Raw genomic sequence first — 17,376 nt, 5'->3', positions numbered from 1 at the left:
TGCGTGGTAGGATAGAGCACACAGGGCTCCTAATCCCCACAGGTGAACACTTATCAAGAGGAGTATTTTCTTTAACTGAATCCCGATGAATGCAAACACACTCCGTTCCTTTATATGATGAAATGTGGGGATTGCAGTTTTTAATTAAAGATGGAACTTCAATCTGGCAGCAGTGCTAGGAGAAACTTTCTCAAGAGTGGTTCTTTGTGCTTTGGTGCTTCCCAGAATCTCACTTTCCCCACGTTTCTGCTAGATGCTGTTTGGGGCTGCGGTATCTGTAGCTTCAGCTGACAAAAAGATTAGGAAGTGTGCCAGGAAGCCTTTCACATCTGCAAGGTCTGCAGAACTGACCAGGCTTGTGTCTTTCTTACTGAGAGAGGCACCCTGGCCTCCTTGCAGGGCCCTGCCCGCGCAGCCCCGCCCAGGGGCCGGCCCCGAAGGGCACCGTCACCATTCCGCAGCACGAGAGACCTCGCCGAGCGGGCAAAGGGCACCCGCGGCCCCTTCTCTTCTGCAGCCCCTCGCAGCCGGGCAGAGCCGGTAGTTCTCCTCCACCCCAGCAGCAGCCGCCTGAGGCCCGAGGCCGCCCAAAGGGCTGTAGCGGGACAGCGCGGGCCTCACTTCACCTCACGCCACGCGCACCGCAGCGGCCTGAGGGGACGGGGGCGGGGCGGCCGCGCGCGCCACCGCGCGCTCCCCGCTCCCGGCCCGCCGCGGCTTCTGGCTCTCGCGAGGCCCGGGAGCTGCCCGCGCTGCTCTCGCGAGAGCGGCGCTCCCGGAAGCTCCACGTCGGAGGGTCGGAGCCGGCCCGGGGCGTAGCGACACCTCAGCCGTCGGCGCGGCCGCGGGGCGACGCGGGGCCATGGTGAGTCCGGGGGCCGCTCCGCCAGCGAGGAGCGCGGCGCGGCGGGGGTCGGGCCGCGGGGGGAGCGAGGAGGGTTGGGGGGCTGCCCCGGTGGGTGCCGCGCCCGTTAATGACGGGCTGCAGCGGGGCAGCCCCCGGTGCAGGGCGCTTGAAAAATCCCTCCTGAGCTCCTCGGTGAGGTAGCCCAGCCTTGCACCGCGCTCGCCTCCAGAAAAACAGCGCAGTTCGACGCGAACTGAGAGCGAGAGGCCTCGCAGGGGTGGGGGCCTGAGCAGCCGCCCCCAGGACGAGCCAGGAGCCAGGCCTGGACACTGCGGGCCCTTCTGCGCGCTGCTGGCCCGGCCTCGGGCAGCTGGGTTGGGCTCTGGGCGGGACACGCCAGGGATGTCTGCGCAGGGTCTTCTTGCTCTGTTTGACCCGGGCTTCCCTGTTCCCGTCCTGTCTGAAGAAGTCGTAGCGTTGTTCTGTGATTTCAGTTTAATAAGAAAAAAGCATTTGAAAGTCGCCTAGCATCGTTATGCCTGAAGTCAGAGAGCAGATCCCTTGGGCTGTGTTACCAGTGTGGTAGTCATCAAACAGACCTAACAGCTGTCAAAGTGTTTGAGTACATGTTGCATTTAACCTCTTAGATCAGCCACAGTCTGGTCCTTAGCAGCAGCAGAAAAGAGCAGTTCCAAGGATGCACACAGAATCACGTGCAGTTATCTTGCCTGCTTTTCTGATATTTATAGCACGAGAAATAATCCACAAGTACATTATCTACCATCAGGTGTCATGACCGTAAGTTACAGGTGCTACACAATAGCTTGGTACCTTTTTCTCCTTGCAGTGTCTAACATCTGTAACTGCAGGTTTTATTAATGTTATTCAGCTACTAAACACATGGAGCATTCTTTGATCAGATCTTACCCATAAGTTCTCTGAGGTAAAATGTCAGCAGCATTAAGTGAGCGAAACAGTCTTTGAGTGTCTCAACAAATCTATAATGCCTCAAATATTTTAGAAAATCACTTTGCTATACTTCATACCTTTTAAAGACTCTGACTTTACATTGCCAGTGGTGAAAGTGGAAGGTCAAAGTCTCTCCCCAGTTTTACAACATGGTGTTCCATTCTGAAACTTAATATTGGAATTGTGAACAGAAATAAGTTTATAATGGGTAAATGTTGTTGTGTTCTGCTGTAATAACTGGCTTTTCCACCTGTTTTTTTCAGGTGAAGTAGCAGGAATAATAATTTTTTATCATTTGTTTTAGAAGTAAATTCACTTGTTCAAGGAGAACAGGAAGATGCGTGGTGCATCTTTTTTTTGACTATGCTGGAGATACTTTTTACAATATGAAAAAATTCTGAATTTCACAAAAGTAAATTAAATAGACCTGTTGCTGTTGGTGGGGATGTGATGTTTCCAGAAACCACTACAAAAACAAATAAGCAGATGGATAGAAAAGAGTAGTAGTCTTCTGTCTGCCTGAAAAGCAGGATTGACTTCTTTTATTCTAAGGGTTAACTTCAAGCTTTCCTTCTTCCATCATATTTCTGTGCCAGTTTTATGTTGAATAACTCGGTTTTGTCAATTCTTTTCCTCTCTAGCCTCTCCGACTTGATATAAAACGGAAACTGACAGCTCGGTCTGACCGGGTAAAGAGTGTAGACTTGCATCCCACGGAACCATGGATGTTGGCTAGCCTTTACAATGGCAGTGTCTGTGTTTGGAACCATGAAACCCAGGTGATGATTTTAGTTTTCCTTTATCATGAAATCTTCATAGCTGACAGATGTATAAATTCTATTCTTCAGTGCTAGATACATAAGAAAATTTTAAGTCACTGCCACTAATTGACTGTACTCCCCTGTCTTATTACAAAAGACACTATAATAATAGACAAGGAATATCTTTAGCTGTGATCTTAGTGATGTTTAATTTCCTATAAATCTGTTTTTCAAGAATTACTTCCTTTGTGGATGCCTTGCAAACTAACACCTTTCCTTCTGAAAGATTAGATGTCTCTGTCTTGTACCTCCATCTATATTTGTGAAAGTTGTAGGAACTGTTAGATCTCCACCTATCAAGTATAGTTGAAATTGGGCAGCAGCTCCAAAAATATTTAGAGGTGGGGTTGGGTTAAGAATGAAGGGAGAACATAAAGGTGATGTTAAAAGAACAGAGCAGACAAGTATCTCCCTTCTTAGACAGGTATGTTCCTTTTAAATAAAAGTGTGCATGTAGTGTTGTAGGATTCTTGGAGCGTTGCCAAAGGCAATATACTGGACACTTAAGAAAAGAAAAAGAGCTGATTTCAAAACTGGTATTTTCTCCAGTGCTATAAACTTATTATTTTTATTTTTAGACTCTGGTGAAGACTTTTGAAGTGTGCGACCTGCCAGTGAGAGCTGCCAAATTTGTGGCAAGAAAGAACTGGGTTGTTACAGGAGCTGTAAGCTATCGTTGTCTTGTGATTTCCATATGCAGTAGTACTTTCTCTAATTGATTTTCATGGCGTTCCTTTGTGCACCACATAATATGATTTGATACGGATTTGTAGAAGAGAAAGGAATAGTTCACTATTCCAGTTTCCCCAAAATTTTCTCCTTTAAGTAAGCTTAGAAACTTAAAACTTTTCATTTCAAAGCAGAACAACCTAATGTGGTGGTTAATTCTGCATGGTAGTGCAAGGTAGATCTAGATTCAACTTTTACTGTCAACTGGAACACACTCAGCACCCAATTTTGACTAAATAGTAGTAGTGTTACTGTAACTAAGATGAAACTTGACTATCCTGTGTAAGATGACTTAGAAGCTACTTTCTACCTTTGTTCTTGGTTATATAAAACATAACTTTTTTTAGAGTTTTACCTCTTGAAAAATACTCTGCTTTTATTCAATGAGTCTGCTTTGAGGGGAATAGTTTTATGCTATTCTTGGTAACACATTTTTTTGATGGAATTAATATTTTTTTTGTCTAAATTGAGGTAATGCCTAAAATTTTTTGTCTCGATTATTTTTTTTCTAGTCTTCTGCCCTATACACAGAGTAAAAAATTTCTTGTTGTTTCATTGTCTTATGCTGCCATGACCCAGTTACTTCAAGTGCACATAAGTTAGCACTGTTTCACAAGAAGTGCCTCTTTGGCAGCACGAGAGTTCAAACAGCTGCACAGGAACTGGATTAGTAACTGATGAAAGTTAGTCTCCATTTTTATTTTTATCAACTTAATTTCACCTGGATCAGGTTCTTGATCTGACTCAGTGTGCAGCTGTATTTGTCCTAGCTTTCTCAAGGGAGGCTGCAGTGCAGTAGCAAGAAATGGTAAGGAAAGGGCAAGAGAGCTGCATTCAGCAACAGGGCCAAGTCTTAGTGACTATGAAAATGTGACGATAGTCATTGCTTATTCTTTGTGTTCATGTTCCTTATGCTGATAGGCTGATCTCAAAAGAGCATACTTGCCTTTTCTGCCATTCCGAAGAGTGTTTTCTGTAGGTGTTGCTGCTTAAACAGGCATGTGTGTAAAAGAGGAAAAGACAAGAGTGGAAAAGTAAATGCTTTGGGTAAAACAAGTAGTGTAGAGTTTATCACTAAGTTTCATTTACACTGGCCTTGTAAGTCATGGTCACTTTTTAAAGTTTTACCTGACATTTTATTCCTTGTCAGATAGTTCTTCAAATTTATTTTTTAAAGGTTTAGGACTACTGCTTTTAATAATACTGTACTTGAAATAAATATCCCCTCCCCCAAAAATAAAATCTCCATTTAAAAAAAAAAGTTGAAATCACCTTTCCACTCGACTTAGAGGAACAACTTTCCTCCTGGCCCCACAGCATTAACATTGTTGTAAATTTTGTGTTGGAGAACCTTGCTTTTCGTTTTCATACAAAGCATTAATAATTTTAAAAGCATTTTTGCACTTTATTTTAAAGAAATACTATTTTAAATACATCTTTTAAAAAGGAAATTTTAGTTGAAGTTTTTTTCATTTCGTAAATGCCTTGCTATAGGATTGAGTAATTTATAGACTTCTGAATCAGAGTATAATTTGTCATTAGCAATGTACAGAAAATACATTTTCTTAAACATCTTGATGTTAGAGGATCTTCAATAGTGGAATGTTTTTTCTAGCTGCCCTGCACTGAATATAAGGTGTATGATACAGAGTACTATTTTAATGGTGGCTTTTCTTCCCTTTCATAGGATGACATGCAAATTAGAGTTTTTAATTATAACACCTTGGAAAGAGTTCACATGTTTGAAGCACATTCAGATTACATTCGTTGTATTGCTGTGCATCCCACACAGCCTTTCATACTGACAAGCAGTGGTAAGAGTTCTTTGGTATATTCTTATATTTAATAACTAGCTATTTTTAGGCTTCTGTTTTCTGTCTGGTGAGGGATTACATGTCTCTTCCTTTTCTGCTGAAACAAGAATCCTTGAGTAAGTAGCCGACATGACAGTTGTCATTTCATGTTATTTAATTGCCAAATGCATTCGTGGCTTTTTTTAATGGATTATCAACTGTACTTACAATTTAAAATGTAATAGCTTATGTTCTTGTCAGAGAAGACCAAACAGCCTTGTTGCTTAATATCTGCCAGAGGAAAGGTTCATATATGTGCTAATCAGCTGTTATTTGAGAGTTTTCCACGCTAAAGTTCTGTTTTTCAAAAAAATTACATAATCGTTTAGAGTATGTTTTCATCTGGCAATCTGACTTGAAGCAACAGATAACCTTCATCTTGTTTCCCAAAATACTGAGTTCTCTTATTTGAGGCAATCTGTGTTACTCAGGATTGGAAGATCACAGTATCCCAACAGATCCTGCCCAACATCTACATTGTGTTACTCAGTCCTTTTCATTTCTGGAAACCTCACTAATGAAGTTAGAGCTCTGCAAGAATGCAGAGAGTATTGTGAGTCAGAAGCACCATGTATTTCTGTCTTTTGCTATTGAAGCTAATATACTGGAAATAAAGGTACTAGAAAGGCAGCTTGGTTGACTCTGCTTCCTGTTCCTTAGTGCTCATCAGAGTTAGGTGCTGCAGAAGAAAGCACGGGTCCAATTCCTTAATACCTACTCAGTATTTTAAGATTAATAATTCAATACCTTAATATTAATTCCTAATCTCTGTTTCTAAGACAAATGTATTTCTTACTTAGTTTTAGCACCATTTTACTGGACAATCTTTCTGAGGAACTTGTACTCCCTGTGGGCCTTCTGCAAGAAAGGATGGTAATCTTACAGATGAAAAATATATTATTAGCAGTGCCTCCTTTCAAGGGGGAAGGGATGAGTGAGCCTTTAACTTGAAGTTATTAAGGATTATGTACATAAGGATATGTTTAAGAAGGTAGGTATCAGAATATATTAAACTAACTGAAGCTTGGTTTGTTGTTTTTTTTTTTTCAGATGACATGCTCATTAAACTCTGGGACTGGGATAAAAAATGGTCTTGTTCTCAGGTGTTTGAAGGACACACCCATTATGTCATGCAGATTGTCATAAACCCGAAAGACAATAATCAGTTTGCCAGTGCCTCTCTGGATAGGACAATCAAGGTAAAGAAACTGTATTTTGGGGCTTTTTAGTCATTAAGTAATTATCTGACAGAGTACACAAACCAATAATACTGTATGGACAATGGCTCACAATTCTTAAAGCAGGTGCAGTAATAGTTTTTATGGAACAAAGACCTGAACGTTGAATGAGTTACTATGCACCTACTAAGTAATTCAGTAAATTTACAAGATTATGTGTCACCAATCATGGAAATGTGGTTCTCTAAACTTTAAGCACTGCATATCCATTATGTTACACAGAAATATTGGGGGGGAGTAATGGTTATACTGTCAATGAGTAGTTTGGGAGAATTGAAGCTATTTATATGTAGTGGGTAAAGCCTTTTAACTGTGTGCATTTAAAAAAAACCAGTAAAGGCATTTCTCCCATTATTTTCATGTCCTTGGCTGTCTATCTATTAAACTGTTTCCAAAGGGGTCTTCAACCTTCTTATGGTAGACCCTGATGAATCCCATTTGCTGTGAAACTTACTAAATATCTGGGACCATAGATTTACAGCCATCTGAGCAGTGAGACTTCCTCACATTCCCTATAAATTATCAGTATATTGGCTGTAAAAAGCCAGTTTTGATTTCATACATCCTCAGATGTTGAAATTAGGTACGTATAAATATTGATTTGATGTGATAATCATGGGAAAATAGCAGCATATCTACAACTTGATTGATTCATTTGGAGTCCTCATTTAGCATGACATTTAACATCCATTTAATGTAACTGGAAAAAATAAAATTCAGAACACAGTTGGGGGCAACCTGTGTATGCACAAGTAGTTCAATGATTTTCCTAGGTCTATTAATTAATGTCGTAAACAGATACTACTTACAAACATTACATGGTTTTATGTCCTTAAAAAAAAAAAGTTGAAAGAAACCAATTCTCTTGTTTTGAGGTGTGAGCACAACGTGTGCTCCTTGGCATGTTATTTCTGTTTATTTGTGGGGGGAGGATTGGTAGTTTGATAATAGTTGTTCAAGTTCTTTACCTAAGAAAACAACCATGGCTTTGGAATTCCATATTCTGTATCTGGAATTCCAAAGTACATCTGAATACCTACTCTGTTTGGCAAGGTTGACCTGGGTGCAAAAGATCGATAACTACATGCAGTTGGATTTTTTTGTTGTTTTTTTTTTCTGGGAAGGTGTGGCAGCTTGGCTCTTCCTCACCCAACTTTACTTTGGAAGGCCATGAGAAGGGAGTAAACTGCATTGACTATTACAGTGGAGGAGACAAGCCATATCTCATTTCGGGTGCAGATGACCGGTTGGTTAAGATCTGGGACTACCAGGTATGTGTTCAGCTCTTCTTAAACTTTTATGCAGACTGCCATAGTAAAACCATTAGCGAAGAAATAGAAAAAGGGGGAAGGGACTTGAATACACCAACAGATTTTCCTCATTTTCACTTGGAAAGAAGGAAGTGGGGAGGAAATATTTTGTGACAAGTTTTGGTCCTTTTTTTTTTTTTAAAATGAAAAGACTTTGTTAACCCTTGAGAAAGCCTGCTGTGAAGTTAAATAGCCTCAAAGTTAATTTGTAGAATTAAATTTGGCATAAGGTTTCTATGATTAGCATTAGAGTTTTTTCTTGTAACATAGTAATCCCTGACTTTTGGACTTTTTTGTGGATTCAAGTGCTCCTCTTCTATGTTCAAATGTAAATATTGTTCATGTGTCAACTCTTTCCATCCTTCTCATTAATTTTTTTTTTTTTTTTTTTATTCCCTTCCCTCTCCTTTTTCATCCTATGCACATTTACACACATGCATGTGCTTCTACGTGACAGTGTGTAGGGGTCATGAGGTGACTTGTTTGAATGCCCTACAGGAAAGAGAGGTTGAATCCCGGGATTCAGTTCTGTGGCTGGAACGTAGAGCTCATAAGTTCCTGCTGTGTAGAAGCGTATGAATGGCCAGAAGGGCAAGACTAAAATTTGTTAGGTAGTACTTTCTGGTTGTTGAAGCATATCACCCTAGAGTAAATCCGAGCTCAGAAGTCAAAGCTAGCACTGTTAATTCAAGTATGCACTGCAGTAACGACTGTTGCATAACAGTGCTTGAAATTTTGTCACCATGTACAACAGTTCCGTAGTCTAATCTTAATTGTCTCAAGCATAGTAGACTTTTCTTTCACAACTGTGTGAATGAACATTCTTAGTGAAGGCAATATTAGATCTGTCTTCACCTGTCGTTAGATTCAAAGGAATGTTTTTCTCTGATTTTTTTGCAGTGAACTTCAGCTTTCTATCTTGCTTTAATCTGTTGTGCTAGGTAGCTCTGAGAAAGCACATCATCTAAGCAGAAACCAGACTGAAAATAGAGGAAAACAACTGTCAAGGGAAATAAATATTTTCTTCTGGGGAGGAGAAGTTAACTCAATGGAATCACAGTTTTTAATATGTCTTATGCAGTTGTTTGAGCATCTTGGAAATAAATGTTACTGTAAGAAATTTAGAGAAATATATTTATATGTTTTCAGATAAATTTTGGATTTGGGGGAGATTTTTTTAAGAAATGAAGGCAAAAATGTACCAGCGTGTTTGTTATACATACCTGTACTTCCAACTTTTTTTGCAGAATAAAACATGTGTACAAACTCTGGAAGGACATGCTCAAAATGTGTCATGTGTCAGCTTCCATCCTGAATTGCCTATCATTATCACAGGCTCGGAAGACGGTAATTTTCTATTTTCTGATATATAAAGGACAGGGGAAGAACTTACAGGAGAACTTTTGGTGGTGTGGCTACACACCTCCTGCCCTTGCATTGCGAGGAGATAAAAGGCATGTATTTCATTGTTTTTCCTCTAGGAACTGTGCGCATTTGGCATTCGAGCACTTACCGCCTGGAAAGTACCCTCAACTACGGTATGGAGAGAGTGTGGTGTGTGGCCAGTCTGAGAGGATCCAATAATGTCGCCTTGGGATATGATGAAGGCAGCATTATTGTTAAGGTACAATTAATGATTTGAAATGAGAAATGGTGATTTGTCACTGTCCTGTGTACAGAGCAACTGACTTCTGATTCTGTGATAATGAGTAAAATGCTGAAAAATTGTCATTTTAATTGGCATTTTTAGGCAGAGCCAGGGTATTTCACTAGGTATGTTCATATGAAAAGAAAATCAAGAATGTGTTTTCTCCATCTGCTAAATTCCTCATGCTACACTTCCTAGCTTGGTCGTGAAGAACCTGCAATGTCCATGGATGCAAATGGAAAAATTATTTGGGCTAAACATTCAGAAGTCCAACAGGCTAACTTGAAAGCTATGGGAGATGCTGAAATCAAAGATGGGGAAAGATTGCCACTTGCTGTAAAAGATATGGGAAGCTGTGAAATCTATCCGCAGACAATTCAGCACAACCCTAATGGACGGTAATAGATTTTAGAAAAATACTTCCACATTTCTGATTTCTCTTTTTTTTGTTTTTCTTTGAAAATTTTTTGAATGAAAAAAATGAGTTGCATGTGTGCTGGTAGCTGGTGGAGAACAGGTGTATCAGAGCCAGGCACTGTAAAATCAGAGTAATAGATGGGCTTCACCTGTAAGGGCTCGCAGCTTCAACAGAGAAGTTGGACGCTACGTAGGGGAAGAAGTATGCAAACAAAATGTATAAGATAATAGCAGCAAAACACATCTTTTTTATCACTTTGTTTGAATTGTTTTTTGTTAACAGATAAGCTAAATTAAAAGAAAAGGTAAAGGGGTACAAGGTAGAAGAGCCGCTCAGTGGATACCAGAAGGAAGAGGGAATAATAAGTAGCTAGCAACATGACGCAGAAAAAAATCCAGTTCTGTGACTTTTGGAATATGGGAAGCTCTTTCATCCTGTCTGCATTTGCAGTGATTATATTGGGCTAGGGGCCTTGAACTTTTCCCATGAACTTGTGTTCATGATCATGCCTGTTGAACTGAACACGGGTACCTGACAAATGCATCTTTCTCATGCTCTAGGTTTGTAGTAGTGTGTGGTGATGGTGAATACATCATCTATACAGCTATGGCTTTGAGAAACAAGAGCTTTGGTTCTGCACAGGAGTTTGTATGGGCACACGATTCTTCAGAGTAAGTGTTGCAGATTTTTTCCTTTGTGTTAACTTAAATTTGCTGCTGCTAAGTTTTCAGGCTGTACAAAGGGTAAACTGGCCTGAACACTAAAACCTGTGTGGATACTGAACTTCCAGTAACTGTCCTGCTTTAAAGTTTTCCATTTGTAGCACTCTGCTGATTTTTTGAAGATTAATCAAATGTAGTTGTTTTGTAGCAATTTAGGGTTTTAGTAATTTGCTAATTTGGAAGATGAGTAATTTTTTTTTTTTTTACAATGCAATCTCTATTTAGATACGCAATCAGGGAGAGCAACAGTGTTGTAAAGATATTTAAAAATTTCAAAGAGAAGAAGTCATTCAAACCAGATTTTGGAGCAGAAGGTAAGTATTTATTTTTAAAATAGATATGTTGGCACATTTTTTGCACAACGTGGATTTCTTCCACCTTTATTTTCTTGCAGGCATCTATGGTGGCTTCCTGTTGGGGGTCAGATCTGTTAATGGTTTGGCATTCTATGATTGGGAAAACACAGAACTGATTCGCAGAATTGAAATTCAGCCTAAACATGTAAGTTTTTAGATGGGATTGAACGTATTTACCTGTCTGTGTTTACTGATTTTTTTACTAGACTGCTGGTTTTTCTTGAATGAAGCTAAGCTGTCAATCATAACATAATAACTACTTAAGTTTATCTCAGTCATGTAGCAGAAAGGGAAAAAAAAATCCCTGTATGTGTTGGCTTCTCAGGTCCGAAAGTTTCTGTTAGAGTTAGTATGCTTTAACTTTAATTTGTACATCCTCATTTCTTAACCTGAAGTCTCTAAAGCAGTGCCATTATTGATTCTGATAATACAGATTTTCTGGTCTGACTCGGGTGAGCTTGTCTGCATTGCTACGGAAGAGTCATTCTTCATTCTGAAATACCTATCCGAAAAAGTTGCAGCAGCCCAAGAAACACATGAAGGTGTCACTGAAGATGGAATTGAAGATGCTTTTGAGGTACCCTCTATCTAAAAAATGAAATAGAACTAGAGATAATGGAAGCAGGTCTTCCCATAGTATAGCAAATTTAGTCCTTAACATAGTCCTATTAAAGCTTAGATTCCAAGACACTGAGTACCACACAGTATACATCTGCCTGAGGAACACCACTAATCATTTTATTTGGGTTCCCTGGGGAGAGCGTCCCTGTTTGAATCCCAGCATGACAGATCTTGATGCCTGCGTTTCTCTTCAGGCGTCTGTTTACTATTCTCACAGAGTTGTAGAGGTTATGCTTAAAACACACTTCTGGGTAGTATGTTTGCATAGGTTAAACTTTTTCTGCAATTTTCAAGTTTTGAAATTTATTGACGTTTGAGCAGAAGTGAAAAAACCTCGTGCTGTGAAATGTCAGAAACAAAAATTTCAGAAGGAAAGTTGTCTTTGATTATCTTGCTTAATGCTTAGTTTGGTGCATGTTTCCTAGATTTATTAGTTCAGTTAAGAATTAAGGTAGAGATTTCATGTTACAGCATTTTTGTAAAACTAAAAGCATTATTTATGTACTGGAAAACTGTATCTAAACTTATTTTTGCAACTTGTCCAACTATTTACTTAAATACACAATATTCAATTTAATTTGAAAATGCAGTAGTCTTACTGTTAGCTAAAAGTATCTTTTTATATATCTAAATCAAACTTAATTTGCAGGTTCTTGGTGAGATTCAGGAGATTGTGAAAACAGGTTTGTGGGTAGGCGACTGCTTTATTTACACCAGTTCTGTGAACAGACTCAACTACTATGTTGGAGGAGAAATTGTCACTATTGCCCATTTAGACAGGTAAGTTGCTGCATCAGGTTGTTGAGAGTGTTAAAGGTTCTTTCAGTGAAATTAGGACAAGGTGAGCCTTGTCACCTGCTTGCTGTGCGTTACTACTTTTTCTTACGTATAATGCTAATGTTTGTTCTGAGGCAGTAATGCAGACTTGGCGGGAATTATCGGTGTTATTTTAAAGTGTCCATATAGTAAATGTAGAATTTTTAATGTGAGTATTCTTGCTGCTGTAAGAACTACTGGGTTTATTTATAGACTATTTGGTGGTGGATCTATTCAAGATGAATATTCTTTGTTTTGTTTCAGAACAATGTATCTTTTGGGATATATCCCTAAGGACAACCGACTTTACTTGGGTGATAAAGAGCTAAACATTGTTAGCTACTCTTTGCTGGTCTCAGTGCTTGAATATCAAACTGCTGTGATGAGAAGAGATTTCAGTATGGCTGACAAAGTTCTTCCCACAATTCCAAAAGAACAGAGAACCAGAGTTGCACACTTTCTTGAAAAACAGGTAAGAAAACTACTTCTTAGTTATCAAAAACTTAATAAATCAGTTTATTCACATTTCTAATCAGGTTTGCTAAGCAAAACTCAATCTTGTTATCTGTAAGCATAAACTCTTGTTAATCATCCCTATTTATTTGAGAATACTGTAACTTTCTGTTGAGAGGGTTTTTGTCAGAACATCTAGGATGCTGTTTGACCTGATGGATCACAGACTTACTTTCAGATTTTTATTTTAGGGCTTCAAACAACAAGCTCTTGCAGTATCTACAGATCCAGAGCATCGTTTTGAACTTGCTCTTCAACTTGGAGAATTAAAAATAGCCTATCAGCTTGCAGTGGAAGCAGAGGTAAACATACAATTTTTGGTAATTCATACTAATTCTGAGTATTATCATGAATCTGAGAGGCCCTGTAAAAAAAGACTGGTCCGTGGGGATGCCGTACAGCTCCCTGAACACTATAAATGCCTCCAACTTCCTCAGTGAAGTTCTTCTGCCTGTAATACAGCCATGGGATGGGGACAGAAGAACGTTGTCTGCTCAGAAAGCTACGGGAACTCCTGGAGAATATAAAACTTGAACCAAGCCTTAATCTCCAGTATTTAACAGTGAGAGGAAGAATGACAGGACTGAAGCCTCTAGGCCTTTGTTCCAGCCTTGGAAAACTTAGACTGATGCCCTAAGATGACTGACAGGCAGTGATTTGTCCCATAGCCACTATTCAGAGAATTGATCTCTCAGTTCCTACTGTAAAATAATGAAGTTAGTGATAAGGAATGTTAACTTAGTTACAGATAAATGCCTTTCTTACGTTCTGAAGGTTAACTTGTGAGCTTTAGGATATTGTTACTGTTAAATTTCCAAAGTTATTTCTACTTCCTCCCTCCCTGTTTAAGAAAAAACTGTTTATTTTATGTAACGGTATAGCTGTGTAATGATCTGCATATAACACTCCCTGTGTCATGCTGTGAAGCTGCAGTAATCATAGTATTTCAAAGGGAAGAGTAGTGTAATGGTGGGATACAGCACCTTTGTGAGTAAACTTACATTTTCATATTGAATGCTCTGAAAATCTTTAAATGTGAGGGTTATTTTTTGTGTTTTCTTTCCCTCTCTCCCTTTTTTGTACCATTAGTCAGAACAGAAGTGGAAGCAACTTGCTGAGCTTGCCATTAGTAAATGCCAGTTTGGCTTAGCCCAGGAGTGTCTCCACCATGCACAAGACTATGGAGGACTTCTGCTCCTGGCCACAGCTTCAGGAAATGCTAACATGGTGAATAAGTTAGCTGAAGGAGCAGAGAAAGATGGCAAGAACAATGTTGCCTTTATGAGCTACTTCCTGCAGGGAAAGTAAGTACCAAACATGAGATTCACATTGTCTTGTTCTGCTTTCTGAAATGCAAAGAAGCTCAGGATCTTCAAAGGGTTAACTACAGCCTACTTAAAACTTCCTGGAGGAAGATTGTGGCATGTCCCTTTCCAGAAAAGCCAACTCCTATGTATAAAATCTGAAATGAAAGCACTTTAATGTAATAAACAGCTAATCTAATACAAAAATTTGTCTTTATTAAACTTACTGGTTAAAATCACATTTTAAAATCTTCTAGGCTTGATTCATGTTTGGAACTCCTGATTAAAACTGGACGTCTCCCAGAAGCTGCTTTTCTTGCACGGACATATTTGCCAAGCCAAGTTTCAAGGTAACCTCAAAGCATATGCAGAGTGTGAATAGTGTTGTCAACATTAGCTGTATATAACAAATACGGTTTGCATCCCCAGGGTTGTTAAACTGTGGCGGGAGAATCTCTCTAAAGTCAATCAAAAAGCTGCCGAGTCCCTGGCTGACCCTACAGAATATGAAAATCTTTTCCCTGGATTAAAAGAAGCTTTTGTTGCTGAAGAGTATGTTAAACAAAGTCTTGATGACTTGCGGCCAGCCAGGGAATACCCCCTTGTCACTGTAAGTAAGAAGTGGGAGCTCTTCTATCGTCTCTAGAAGAAAAACATTTGGTGCTGTGTGAATTCAGCTTAAAGCAAGTCAGTGCAACCACTTAAACATTCCATGAACGTGTGTTTTGGTGTGTTTGTGTTTCTTTTAGCCAAATGAAGAAAGAAACTTACTTGAAGAAGCGAAAGGCTTTGAGCCTTCTGGAGTAATGGCACCTCAGGTCAGTGTTACTACTAAATTATGAACTCTCAGAAAGAGACAGAAAACTAATTTCAATTGCACATACAAACACTGCTCCAACTGCTGCTAGTTTTTAAAAGCTCAGTAGTTGGAACCTGGAAACTCTTTACAGCAACTAAAAATGCTTTATATTCTTTGCTAGTGTACATGGTTATGGACAAAGAGTATTCTATGACTGACTAGGAATCCTACCCAGTTACTTGAAAACCTGTTCTAATCGGTATCTGAAGTAACTCAAACTGATTTTTTTTCTTGACCACCTCAGTTATCCACGTATTATGCAGAAAACACGTGATTTAAAAATAAGGTATAAGCATACAGATTGAAACGAACACTTAAAATGCTTTTCAGAGCTTAAACAAAAGATGACAACTTCTAATTCTTGCTTATATCAAATATACGTTACATTTGAACATGAAAATCAGTGTGAGAGTTTCTTAAAGATAGTGATGTTGGCACAGCTCTCTGAGGCTATAAACTTCTAAAAACTGCAGTGGAAACTGAGGGAAAAACAAAGTCACAACTCTCCATTCTGTCTTTTTTTCGGTGTAGGAGTTGCACTATGAAACTTCATTGACAATTTAGAGAAGCTAGCTTACTTTCAAGTAACTTTAGTGACTATTTGCTTCTCGTGTATCAAAGCAAGTATCGTTAAAGCAAAATCAAGCTTGTGTGCCCATTTGTTAAAGAAGATACAGAAATAGCGTTGCAGAAGTTAGTTCTAATTTGGTTTAGATAGCATGCATTAGAAGCTGAAAACAAGACCACTGATGTTGGAAGCGTATCTTTGCATTCAGTTAATGATTGCATAGAAGTCCTTAAACAGTTGTCTCTTACAGCTGAGGCTGAATATGGGAAGTTTTGTAGGATATAATTATATAATTAATCTAAATATGGTTCGCCACTGCTTCAGTAATGGTACTAACTGTTGAATTATCTTAATATGAAACTTGTGCAGCAGTGAAGTGAGGAGGGTAAGTGTTAAACCAGTTATCGGGTATGGAGCGCAAAGCCCAGCCAGCAACAGAACTGATTTACCACCTTTGCTAAAAGGGCTGTGACAGTCTCGAGTAACCTAATCTCTTTCCTGCTGAGGTCCTTGAAAATCACTTAACTTTCTAACAGCACTTCAGTATTTGAGACTAACTTATACTTTCTGGAGGTTGTTTTCATTGTATCAGTTCCATCATCGACTGCTTTAAATACACTGGGTGGTGAAACAGTGTCTCCAGTGGAGTGAGGAGTAGAATGCTTACTGGCTCTGAAAGTGTGGTTCAAGAATTACTGAGGGAAACTTCGAAAGAGAACCAGTGGGAGAGGGGGGTTATAGGTCTGCTGTTGTTTACTTGTTTTTGTTGACAGAATTTAAATTCAAAAGAACTTACAGAATCTCTTTTTCATTAGAAGGCTGAAGAACCAGTTCCATCTCCTAAACAAGAAGTGATGAAGACAGTTTTGCATAGCTCTGATGTACTTCCAACAAGAGATCAAAAGGTACTGAAATATATGAAGGGAAGTACAAGCACTAAATTCATTTTACATTAAAGACTTCATCTAATAATGTGATTAAACCAAGCTACTGGAAAATGTCACTTTCTATTACTAGACCCAGACAGCTTCGACCAGCACAGTGTATTGGGTCCCTTCCTGTTGCAGGCAGAAACTGCACACAGGTCCTACAGCCTTGTCGATTTACAAGGAACAAAGGGTGAAGTCCAAAGGCAGTTGGTCAGAACATGGTGAAAAGTTGCAACTCTGAGAGCTGCTTTCTTACCAAGAAGGCAGCTTCTTTATACAGCTTATTTTAACTCTAACGTTCCACCTGCCTGCCTCAGCTTGGTGTTTTGCAGAATGTGCCAATCCTACATCCTATACGCTGGCTAACATCTAACTGTAGTAGTATCCCCTGAATCTAGTCTTTCCTTTTCCTAGACACTGCTGGACTTGGAAGATGACTTGGATAACTTGGATCTGGAGGACATTGATACCACAGATATCAATCTGGATGAAGAGATCTTAGATGAGTGAACATACCTTTTAGGTGACCACATCAATTACTCCAAACAAAGGAGTGAAGTTCTGTGGACTATGTCCCCCAAGTGAATTTGATTTTTATACTTCAAGTGGACCATGTACATGTAGAAAGAAGGGTAGACCCAGCAACTTCAGTATGTTGAAACTCAAGATCTAGGCCTGCTCCCATGCACACTAAAAGATGTTTTCATTTATCAAGCAGTTCAATAAACCCTTTTAAACATTCTATTCCTCAGTTCTCCATTTACTAATAATTCTACTACTCTCAACCCAGCTTCAATAGTGTGTATTGCAGATATTTGAAACAGGAGCACTCTCACCTTAACCTGACTTTTCTTA

The 17,376-nt window shown here is 39.3% G+C and overlaps 1 protein-coding gene across 2 annotated transcripts; it reads left to right on the top strand.

The window, feature by feature from the left end:
* The first annotated feature begins 716 nt into the window (after positions 1-716).
* Positions 717-17,265, top strand: COPB2 (COPI coat complex subunit beta 2). Of its 2 annotated transcripts, none has more exons than XM_074833665.1 (22): positions 717-865; positions 2,458-2,595; positions 3,216-3,302; positions 5,054-5,180; positions 6,270-6,418; positions 7,582-7,728; positions 9,015-9,114; positions 9,249-9,391; positions 9,614-9,813; positions 10,394-10,504; positions 10,781-10,869; positions 10,950-11,056; positions 11,345-11,488; positions 12,182-12,312; positions 12,613-12,820; positions 13,053-13,163; positions 13,951-14,165; positions 14,423-14,515; positions 14,595-14,775; positions 14,915-14,983; positions 16,411-16,497; positions 16,936-17,265. In XM_074833665.1, the coding sequence occupies exons 1-22, from the start codon at positions 863-865 to the stop codon at positions 17,029-17,031; spliced, it is 2,736 nt and encodes a 911-aa protein (XP_074689766.1). In that variant the 5' UTR covers positions 717-862; the 3' UTR covers positions 17,032-17,265. The 2 variants fall into 2 exon arrangements, with proteins under 2 accessions (XP_074689766.1, XP_074689765.1); XM_074833664.1 differs by having other exon boundaries at positions 720-865; positions 16,408-16,497.
* The last annotated feature ends 111 nt before the right edge of the window (positions 17,266-17,376 follow it).

Source organism: Strix aluco, chromosome 9, assembly GCF_031877795.1.
Source record: "Strix aluco isolate bStrAlu1 chromosome 9, bStrAlu1.hap1, whole genome shotgun sequence".
NCBI lineage: Eukaryota > Metazoa > Chordata > Aves > Strigiformes > Strigidae > Strix > Strix aluco.
The sequence above is the reverse complement of the archived record's forward strand: the minus strand, read 5'-3'. Positions and strand labels throughout refer to the sequence as shown.